An 11,502-nucleotide genomic window follows, 5' to 3' on the forward strand; every position below is an offset into this window, starting at 1 on the left:
AGGATAAAGAAAAGCTGTTCACAAAACAGTTCAATTAGTTAACAGTTAATTAACAGTTTAATCAGTTACACAATTTAACCTGTGTTAAATTTACTTGTTTTCACAACTCTTTGATAGCACACTGCTAGCTTTCTGGAAACCCGTTTAGATGTGCTATATAGCACACAAAATTATGGGACATGTAGCAATCCCTTCTAACAGGTGCAGCTTTGGGCTGAAAGATTCCTTTCTCCATAGTATATTTTGCTATACATTTTTAAATGTTCACTTTCTCAAATAAGAGTGAGTATTAGTTAATCTTTTTAAACATCTGCTAGAATCAGAGCTAATATCTGATGCTATAAAATCAGCAGACGTTTAATTCCAGGATAAGGGAATACATTTCCCTGGGAATGTGAGAAAATCTCATGATTCATTCCAGTTATCAATTATTGATCAAAAGAAGATAAGACAGGTAACCAGTTGATCTAGAAGATCAAGAAAGCTTTGTACCTGATAGCCTCAGTCTTTTAGACAACTAGTGAATGTGGCCTTTTCTTCACAAACAGCACTTCAGAAAGCAAGAAGAGAATCACTATATACAGAAAAAGCGTCTGACAGGGTGCCTAGAGATTGAAGTGGTATTTGGACATATATATATTTTAAAAAAAGGATTCAATCACGTAATTCGTTGGAAGCTAAGCTAACCATAAAGGACATTCCTGAGAAAGTGATGCAGCAAAACAGATGCCAACAAAATTGGTCTGTCACTACTCAGCTTCATCTAGATACAAGTACCATTGGACAACAGGACTGAGAGTCCAGCATACTTAAAGATAATGCATTGTTCTTCCCACTGAGTAAATCTAATTGCTACAAAGATAATAAGCATATATATATTTAGACAATCAGTAAACACCTTCTCCCCTGAATTTATCAATATTCTGATTATGTAGATAGTTACTACCATTTAATGGGGCAACAAGGGAAGTGCCTCCCCTCTTTCAATGAAGCACAATAATGTACTTTCTAAGTACTTTACAATGGTAGTAGCTATTATTTTGGCATACTCTTTGTCATATATATTTTGGCTAATAAATATATATTTATGTATGTCATTACTTCCTAATATGAAAGTAGATATTTGTCATCAAAGCTTGTAAAATCTACATGCCCCTTATAAGAAAGAATCTTGCCCTCAACCGCAACAGGATCTAAAATCTGCTGAAATTGCTGATAGCCGTCTTCATTTTTAAAAAATATATTTCTAGAACTCATGGCTATAAAGATAAGCTTCCAACCATGAACTATGTATAAAGCAATACAGAGTCATTTTCTTGAATCTGCAGGCAGCTAGAGTGCCTCCACTGTATCAAAGGGCTAGTCTACACTAAAGCTAAAAACTGACCTAAGTTACTTAGCTGCACTTACAGCAGTTCTACACTGTGCTATGTCAACAAGAGACGTCGCTGAATTACCTCATGAGGAGGTGGAGTACAGAGCTTGCCTTCACCAGAATGACAGGAGTGCTGATTTAGCCTGAAGTACCAATAAGCTCAGAGTGAAAGGCAAAAGATTCTGATCATTATTATTGTTCCTGCAGTTCTGAAGAGTTCTGAAGCCATTACTAATTTTACAAATTTTGTACTGAGGATGTTGCCTGAAAAAAAACTGAAACAACAGAAGAGACAAAAACTGGAGTTACGCATAAAGGTAAAGGACAAACCAAAGGCAGAGGCTTCATCTTAGGCTATGTCTATACTGCAAGCCTCTTTCAAAAGAGGCTTTTTTGAAAGATACTTTTGAGAAAGAGAGTCTAGACTACAACCAGTACTTTCGAAAAAGCAAGCCGTTTCTTCAAAAGAGAGCACGCAGGCAGTCTTTTGAAAAAGCACTGTTTGCATTCAATAACGCCTTTTTTCAAAACAGCACTTTCGAAAAAAGGCCTTCTTCCTTGTAAAATGAGGTTTACCACAGTCGAAAGAACGTGGTGGCAGTCTAGATGCAGAGGAAGTTTTTTCGAAAAAAGGCCACATTTCTACTGTTTTCCTCAACTGTTGAAAAACTGTAAATGCATCTAAGGCCATTACTCATACCATTTGAAGTTAAAGATAACATCATCTCTTATCAATTAAATGCAGAAGAGTAATCTGTCAGAGACATGTAACGTACATTGACCAGTAAGTTACATTAACAGGTGCCATAAAACCTCATGATATTTAGATGTTATGGTGAGTTGCAGAAGAGTCATTTTCCACCTCTTCCTGAAACGTGAATATCTTAAAAATCTATTCTTACTAAAACCAATAGGTCCAGACCCTCAATGGAATTTGCTAGATTACCCAAGATTGCATTTGTGCTCAACATGTCCCTTGTGCATCTAATTGGTTCTGTAAACATCTCCTATTTTGTAACAAATACATTGTGCATTCTGTATGGCAAGTGCTTAAGAACTGAACAAATCAGTCCATTGCAAATTAACTGTCTGCAAAATTATGACAAACAGTACAGAACACTCATCTACCTCTTCTCTCTTAGTAATCCACAATCAGTCATTGGGAATCACATTTATATATAAACTGTTAAATTTAAAATCAGGCTATAGAGCATGAGATTTTGCCTCTTTAAATATCTGCACAGTACTTCCTACAAGCAGTGGGTTTAACATAATATTTCTAACCAACAGGTACTAGGAATGTTAAGAGGCAGATAACTAATCAAGTAGTTGATAGGAATTTTTATCAACTACTCAATTAGTCGATAGGCAGAATGGCTCACGTCAGGTATAGGACCAGGTGTGGGGGAATGCAAGTAGTCAAGTCAACTACCCCCTTACATCTCTAACAGGTACTTTCAATCAAGCAATGATACATATAAGGGATGTAAGAGTGTAAACAAATGATCATTTAACCAATAAGCAGTTGTGTAGCAGTTAATGGTGTCCGTTACACTCAGCCTCCCAGGGAGATGGCTACCAGCTCTGCTCCTGGAGAGTTAGCTTCGCTGCCACATTTAGCAACCAGCTCCACTCCCTGTGCTATGGGCTCTGCAGTATAAAGCTGAGCTTTATACTGCAGAGTCTGAAGAAGTGGGCTGCGCCCACGAAAGTTCATGATACCAGCTACAAGTTTTGTTATTCTATAAAGTGCTACCAGACCATTTGGGTTTTTTTTTTTTCTGTAACGGACTAACTCGGCTACCCCTTGAAGCTTCTATGTAACAACTGAAAGTTTCAGCAGTTACAGAGTTACTCTATTACACTATTTTTAACATCCCTAATATATATGTGGGGGGGGGGGGTTAATAAAAGCATTCAAAACTTTAAACAGAAGTGATGCTTTCAGTGACAGTCTTTATTATGAAAATGACTAGATATTGTTCTATAATATATCCCCAAGATACATATTCTAAGATATGGTTTTCTTCAAGGTATCTTTAGTAGATGTTTCGGAAATTGCTTTTAATGGTTTGGCCTTAACACTACAAAGTGACAAGATGAAAAGTGTCCAACAAGCAGTTGGCTATTCTAACCAAAAATTAAAATCATTCTGCAACAGAGTTACTATACTGGGATGTTGTCACCACAAACAGGTAACAGTGGGACAGAAACATCCTGCTCTTTCTACATTGATAAACAGAAGAGAGGTCCTGGGTAGATGAAAAGGGATTCCTGTTATTGAAAAGATTGTGAGGTATTCGCTACACTTTAAAAGCCCAAAGTCATGCCTAAAAGAGTAAAAGAATGCAACATGTAACCACTTTACCGAGCAGTATGCATTCTGAAAATCAATCATGGTTCAAATAAAAATATTTTTGGTCTGGAGGTAATTAATATGGTATCTCATTATTTCCAAGCCTAGAGAGGAAAGCAACACAATATGGTATAAGGTTCAACCTAGTTCCTTGTTTCAAGTAGGGATGTAATAGTGTCGTCGATTAACCAATTAACGGATAAGTAAAGCTTATCTGTTAATGCTATAGACTAGGGATGTTATGTAACGGTTAATTGAATAGTCAATTAACCGCATTAATTCTTATCAGATAGTCAACTATTCTGTAGTCCCTGGGCAGCCCCTGTCTGGGGAGGGGAGGGGGGGGGTCTGAGCTCTAAGAACAAGCACAAGCCAGAACTGAGCCAGGCTGCCTGCTCGCCTAGCTCTTAATACACTTTAAATGCAGAGCCACGGGCGGGGGGGGGGGGGGGGGGGGGGGGAGAGGTCCAAGACCCAGTGCAATCCTGGACTGAGCTGGGCTGCTGGCCAGCCTGCTAAAAAAATCTACTGGCAAGAGTGGGGGGGGGGGGGGGGGGGGAGAAATGCATGTAGTCTATAGCATTAACCTCTAAGTTTTTGCTTATCGGTTAAGCGGTAATCGACTATACTATTACATTTCTACTATAGACTACACACATCCTTGCCTCCTCCCTTCCTCCCCACAGGTTCAGTACCTACCCCTGCTGTGGCTCTGCATTTAAAGCAGGGTTACTTAATACGGGTCCTGCAGCCCATTTGTTTGTGGCCCGGGTTTGGGTTTACGCAGGGCTCAACATTTGGCCCGTGGATGGGATCCTTTGAACATGACCTCTGCTGGGAATACGCTCCACAATGGCGAGGCATCTCCCAGGCAGGGTGAACACTGAAAGACGCAAGCGGACGGGCTGGCTGGAACAGACAGGTACAGGGTGTCAGTGTTTCTAGTCCCTAGGGAGGAGGTATTGGGAGCCACGGGGCATCTGGCTGCTTAGTATTGTGGGCGGAGCCTGAGAGGTGATGATTGGCTCACAACGGCCACATTTGGCTCCGGTGCCCTGGCCGGGCAGCCCTGCCTCCATCCAACACAGAATGACAGACTTCCGGATGGGGACGTCAGCCCTGTGAGAATCCAGAACGTGGTTCCCAGTCACTTGACCTTTTTTACCTCTCCTGTTCGGCCTGACTCGCCCAGTTCCCTGCCTGCCGCAGGTTGAAGCGCTCTGGCTTGGAAACTTTTCTTTTTACTGTAAAATCTCTCCAAGAAACGCACAAGCTGAAGCTTCAAGATAAACACCCCAAATACAGATATATAATTTTATTTTTAATAAGAAACATTAAAAATGGCAACAAAGATGATATGCTTGTTGGATGAACATAAGGTTTTCAACCCTGTTCGGGAAATGGAATTTGCTTTTGCAGGGATAAATAGAAGTAAGTGTGAAAGAATCTATTTGCACATACATGCAACCACACTTCATTTGTGCCGTCACCATGTGCTGCGAGTATCACTGTGGCCCTTGGGCTTTCAAAGTTGAGTAGCCCTGATTTAAAGTGTATTAGAAGCTAGGCAGGTAGGCAGTCCAGCTCAGTCCCAGTTTGTGCCCGGTCTAGGAGCTTAGACCCCCACACAGACATGGGCAGAGGCAGCAGCAAAAGGCAACAGGCAGCCAGTCTGCGAAGAGAGCTGGTTTTTAAACTGGTTCCCCTCACAGACCAGCTCCTGCTTGGCATCATAAAGAGGCAGCAGCACAGTGTGTCAGGGGGCTCCTCAGGACTGGGGCTGGAGCACACTGGCTGCCAGCCCCACCCTTGGGGACTATAGAATAGTCAAGTAACTGATAAGACTTTATCTGAAGTTACTCGTCTATTCAATTAACCGATATTTAACATCCCTATCTCAAAGTGGCCCACGGACTCTGAGAAAGCTGCTAGCAAGCCACTCCGGGTTGTTTACTTACCAGCTCCAGAACCACGGTGCCTCACAGAGTTACTTTAAAGATGGATATACAATTTTAACTTTATGAAGAGACCGAAAGGACAAACAAAAAGGAATACAGATTACTGGCATGAAATACTCATGCTGATGGCGTTCTACATGTAGCTCTGATCATACAATGAGTTTGGCTGCAAATGGCAAACCGCAGTCAATGGGAGCCACGAGGCTCTGTGGCTACAGAGCCAATAAGTAAACAAACCGGAACAGCTTGTTAGCAGCTTTCTCAGAGTGGACCCATGGACCACTTTGAGAAACACTGAACTAATGGGAGTGAAGTTAAATGATTTTTTTATTCAACGTAAGTTCAGTCCTAAAAAAGGCATACTGAAACTACAGGCAGTCCCCGGGTTACGTACAAGATAGGGACTGTAGGTTTATTCTTAAGTTGAATCTGTATGTAAGTCGGAACTGGCATCCAGATTCAGCCGCTGAATCTGGACACCAGTTCTGACTTACATACAGATTCAACTTAAGAACCCCAGGCGTCCCCAAGTCAGCTGCTGCTGAAACTGATCAGCAGCTGATTCCAGGAAGCCTGGGGCAGAGCAACTCTGCCTCCGGCTTCCTGTAGTCAGCCGCTGGTCAGTTTCAGCAGCGGCTGACTTGGGGACGCCTGGGGTAGAGCAGCTCGGGTGCTACTGGGTTGGTTCAGTAGCACGGCCGCTCCTCGGCGCTACTGGACCAACCCAGCAGCACCCAGCTGCTCTACCCCAGGCGTCCTGATTCAGCCACTGCTGAAACTGATCAGCTGCGGCTGAATCAGGACTCCTGGGGCTGAGCAGCTGGGGTGCTGCCGGGTTGGTCCAGTAGTGCCAAGGAGCGGTGCTGCGGGACCAACCGGCAGCGCCTCACCTGCTCCACCACAGGCCCCGGGGCTTTGCTCCACATCTCCCTGGTCTGCTGGGGGAGGGGGCACTAGCTGCGTCCCCCCCCAGCAGACCAGGGAGACGCTGAGCAAAGCGGCACAGGACCCGGGGCCGGACCCGCGGCCGCTTCCAGATCAGCTGGAGTATCAGCTGAAGCGGCCGCGGGTCCGGCCCCGGGTCCTGCGCGGCTTTGCTCAGCGTCTCCCTGGTCTGCAGACCAGGGAGACGCTGAGCAAAGCCGCGCAGGACCCGGCCCGACCCGCGGCGCTTCCAGCTGATCTGGAAGCGGCCGCGGGTCCGGCCCCGGGTCATGAGCCGCTTTGCTCCCCGTCTCCCTGGTCTGCTGGCTCCCGCAGCAGACCAGGGAGACGGGGAGCAGCTTTTCTCGCCCCAGAGGAGGCAGGCGGCGGGACCAGGCGTCCCGCCGCTCGAGTCCTCTGGGGCGAGAAAATCCCCGTTCGTAACTGCGGATCCGACATAAGTCGGATCCGCGTAACTCAGGGACTACCTATACATAAAGATTGGTGTGGGTGTACATTTGTGTAAATCCAACAGTCAGAGTTGAGTGACAATGAAAATATATTAAATAATTTTTAAAGTATGAAATTTTCAAGTTATTTGACAAACATTATTTGACCACTTCTAATGAGAATATATTAAAAAATGTCGTAGGGCATTAGAACACACGTTGTGAAACATATGTGACTACTAGACTAGTAAAAGCACTATGCAAAATTTTATAGCAATAATATCTACTTTTAAGCTCGTCTCCAAGTAGAGTTTGCTCCAGTTTATGAAAACCATGAATATCTGAAAAGGAGGGTCATGATATAAATGAAATGTTCTCATCAACCTTAAAATTCATAACCAAAACCACTATTGTACTAGGATTATGTACAGCTTCCAATTCTTTATTCTACAGAGGCAGATCCCACTATATCTTCATCCTTACATTCCATTGTAACTAAGATATTAGCAGCTCGTGATAATTTTCTACTGAAGCTGAAGAGTTCAAATTTTTTTAGCCAATCTACAGAAATTATTTAAAGTTTCCTTATAATAAAATACAATTTTGGTACAGCAGCCTGAAGCTTAATTAATGGCCTCTTGGGTCTCTTTACCACTGAAGCAAATCTGCTTGCGAACAGTCTTAAACTTGCTTACTGAAGGGCCTTACCATGAACTGGGAATAATTCTACATGCTCCTGACAGGCATGCACTTACGCTCCATAACCAATTGACACTAAAGCACCACAGAAGCGTAATTCTCCATCACAGTCAACTACCCAGGAAAGTAATTGGACTGCAGAGAGGGTGAACAGTTTACTTTCATCTAATGCTTGTATAAGAAGAGACCATTCAAAGTATCCCACCATATTATCCTAATTTTAGGCCATGTTAACACCATATCAATTTAGGTAGATCTGTAAATAATTATGTGGGTTTTTTCCTTCAAAGCCAGACATCTTGTTTATTGGCAATATTCCAGAAGACAATCAGGATCTATATCGTGTCTATATTACTTAGGCTCACTACCTTCAGTTAAAGTGATATTGGTGGAAGCACCATACAGTAAAGGAACTAAGAGTTGTCTTTTATACCTAAATAGTTACTTTAAAGATGGATATACAATTTTAACCTTATGAAGAGACCAAAAGGACAAACAAAAAGGAATACAGATTACTGGCATGAAATACTCATGCTGATGGTGTGCTACATGTACCTCTGATCATGCAATGAGTTTCATGTATGCAGCTACCTGTACCTAATTATCTAAAAAGTAGTCTCAGGACAGGGGGCTATCAACCCCAAAATCACATAAATCACCTAGTAACTGGATAAAACTAATCTAATCTTAAGAAGCAGAGATCTCCAAGTTTGTTACCAACCCATCTACAGCATGGAGTAAGGGCAGGCATTCCATATTCTAAGACAGTAAACTTTTTTTTAAAAGACATTTGATAGTTCGTATGTTTTAAACACAAGTCTAAAGTAATCAGTCTTTAAAATCAGGTTAATGACTGATTAGTCCCTAATGCCCTACCTATGCAAGTTAGTGCACAGAGGCAGAGACCTTATGGCACATATGAAGCTACACTGATTCCAGTGGGGCTCTGTGTGGACCAATGTGCAGACCTAAGGACATAATCATTTCTCCTATTAACAAAGAAAAAGCATCTGAGAGAATAATAATTTGAAAATCTAGTACTTCTATGCACCTACAATTACACCCGGACATAAAACCTTAAGGATGTTTGTGGGGGGGGGAGGGAGTGGCAAGAATTTACATAACAGATTACAATGACCCCAGAGGAGCCCACATGGTGCATCAGTTAAACATATGGGAATCTTCCAATCTTTCTTTAACGGTATTCTTTGGATTGAAAAGAAACACAAAAATGGCATTTGAGTAACATGGCTGCAACACGGGGCCAGAAGCCTGGAGGACGCTCTGCTTCAGGGCTGATAGTTCTTCTTTCACTTGGTCTACTGAAGAGCTGGGCCATTTGACGTTGGTTGATTTCAGCGCCACTCCACAAGCTAGGACGGGGTCCGGTTAGGAAGCAGACCTGCGTTAAGGCACCCACAGGCCTCTACCTCCCCCGGGACAAAACCGGTCCCCTGCCCCCCCCCCCCCCCCACCCTGCTGTTAGGCGGGGAGGCGATGAGGTCCATGGCACTACGGGGGGAGGTGCGCACCCAGGCTCCAGCGCTGCCTGGCTGCGCTCCGGCCAGAGCCGACTCCAGAGGGTCAGGGGGCGCCCCGGGCCCGCCGGAGAGAGGCGCTCCCCGCACACTCTCTCTTGCCGGGGCGGAGGAAGCGACAGCAACCGTTAGCGGGCCAAGGCTGCCATGGGCCCGCGACCTGGGCCTCCCCGGGCGCCTCCCCCCGCCGGGCCCCACGCTCCGGGCACCCCTCGCTGCTGCTCGGCCTTTACCTTTCCCTGCTCCTCTCGCAGGCGGCCCACCTGCGCGGCGCTGAGCGGCTGGGCCGGGCCGGGGGCCTGCATGGCCCGGGCGGGGCCGGGCTGGGCCGCTCTCCTCAGCAGGGCGAATGAGTCCTATAGAAATGTTTGTGCAGCGTGAAGCGCCGGCTCCGGAGCCGCATCCACGCGGGGGCCGCCGCCGCCTGGGCCCGGGGAGCCGCTGCCGGGGGAAGCATCTCACACTCGCATTCTGGGCCGCGCCGCCGCCTGCGCCCGGGACCCGCTGCGCCGAGGGGAGCACGAGCAGCCGGAGCCCCGCTGCCGCGCCGCCTCCTCCCGCCTGCTGCACTCTGGGTAGCCAGCCCCAGCGCCCGCGGGCGGCGAGCGAGCGGGAAGGTCCCCACCCCCTGCGCTGCGCCGCAGGCACCAACCCGAGCGCCGCTCCCGAAGCGCCCGGCCCCTGCTGGATCCAGTCGCCCTGGGATCGCGTAGCACAGGGCGCAATGGAATCCTTAGCCCCCAGATCGCACAGCACAGAGCCACTGGAGCCAAGTTCCCAAAGCCGCTGGAGCCCATCGTCATGGGATCCCAAAGCGCTGAGCCACTGGAGCCAGACTCCCAAAGCATGTAGCCTATGGATTCCATTGCCCTCAGATCACAAAAGAGATCAGTGGGATCCCACAGCCATCGGATCACAACTCACAGACATTAGATCGTATAGACATTCATTGACATTGAATCCAGTTGCCCTCAGGACACAGTGTCACAATTTCCAGATCTACTGGCTTCCATGACCCCCAAATCCCACAGCAGAGACTCACTGGGTTCCAAAACCATCAGATCACAAAATACAAATCAATTGGAATCAGTACTCATCATATTCAGAACTAGCACATTTACCCAGCATTAGTGGGGTCCTTAAGGAGGGGGATTCAGGGCAGGGGATTAGGGATTGGGAAGTTGGGGCAAGGAGGAGGGGGGGCAAACTTCATCCACCCAACCTGCTGCTTGCTGTTTCCCTTCCTGACCCTGTGAAGGAGCAAGAGCAAATTGCACTGTTCATATGCCCTATGTGCTCCCCAGCCAGAGTGAGGAATCAACAAACTTGTCTCTTTTTTCCTGATGAAGGGGAACAGCCAGCAAATGAATCACAAGGTGTTGGGGGGAGATAATTTTGCCCCCACCCTCCTTAAATGGTGCTTGGGGCTGGGGCAATATGGGATGGGGGGAGGGATGCACCCCCAACTAGCCTCTTTCAACTGCCTGGTGATTCTCTCTCTTTTCTGTATGATTTTCTAAGAAGCAATCCCATTACAGGTACATCCCATTTTCCTGGCACAACCAAACCCTTATGACAAGTTATGATAAGAGGATGCTGTATGCCAATTTGGTGGTCCTAACTCTTACCATTTAAAAGGAGGTCCTGAACAGACAAGCTCTCTCAAATATATTGTAGATGTCTCACTGGATTTCAGGCCCACTTATTTTCAGAACCATGAGACTCTCCTGCCTCAAGAGAGCCATCAAAGTCTCAGAACCCAAAGCACAAAGTCACTATATTTCTATATCTGCTGCATCCCAAATTACAGATTCATCAAATACCAGAACAAAAGGGCTTCCAACAGCCCAAATAATGACAATACTGGGTCCCAGGCCTACTGGGTTGTACATCTGAAGCTTGATGTGTGGAGGTAGAAACATGGGGCTTGCAAGGGCTTTAACAATCCCTGTCTTCACCAAACAATTCAAGGATTTCCGTAATAAAAGAAACACTGTGTTGTGAACAAGAAATGGTCTGGTAGTACTTAGATTAACAAAACATGTAGATGGTATAAGCTTTTCATGTGAATAACAGTTCATTTATCTCACTTCGTTAAAAATGAATGAATATTGTCATGGTACAAAACTATTCACTGGAGTGATAGTCAACAGCTATTACTGTATTATTTTTTAATCTGTCTACCCCCATACCTAAAAAAAAT

The 11,502-nt window shown here is 45.5% G+C and overlaps 1 protein-coding gene across 1 annotated transcript in view; it reads right to left on the reverse strand.

Annotated features, from left to right (window-relative positions):
* URI1 (URI1 prefoldin like chaperone) overlaps positions 1-9,916 on the reverse strand; it is a 62,201-nt gene extending 52,285 nt beyond the window's left edge. The window contains exon 1 of the mRNA XM_075940174.1: positions 9,533-9,916. Coding sequence (XP_075796289.1) covers positions 9,533-9,604 — 72 coding nt within the window. The 5' untranslated portion in view covers positions 9,605-9,916. The remainder of the gene's footprint in view (positions 1-9,532) is intronic.
* Between the last annotated feature and the right edge of the window lie 1,586 nt (positions 9,917-11,502).

Source organism: Pelodiscus sinensis, chromosome 12 (assembly GCF_049634645.1).
Source record: "Pelodiscus sinensis isolate JC-2024 chromosome 12, ASM4963464v1, whole genome shotgun sequence".
In the NCBI taxonomy this organism is placed as follows: Eukaryota; Metazoa; Chordata; order Testudines; family Trionychidae; genus Pelodiscus; species Pelodiscus sinensis.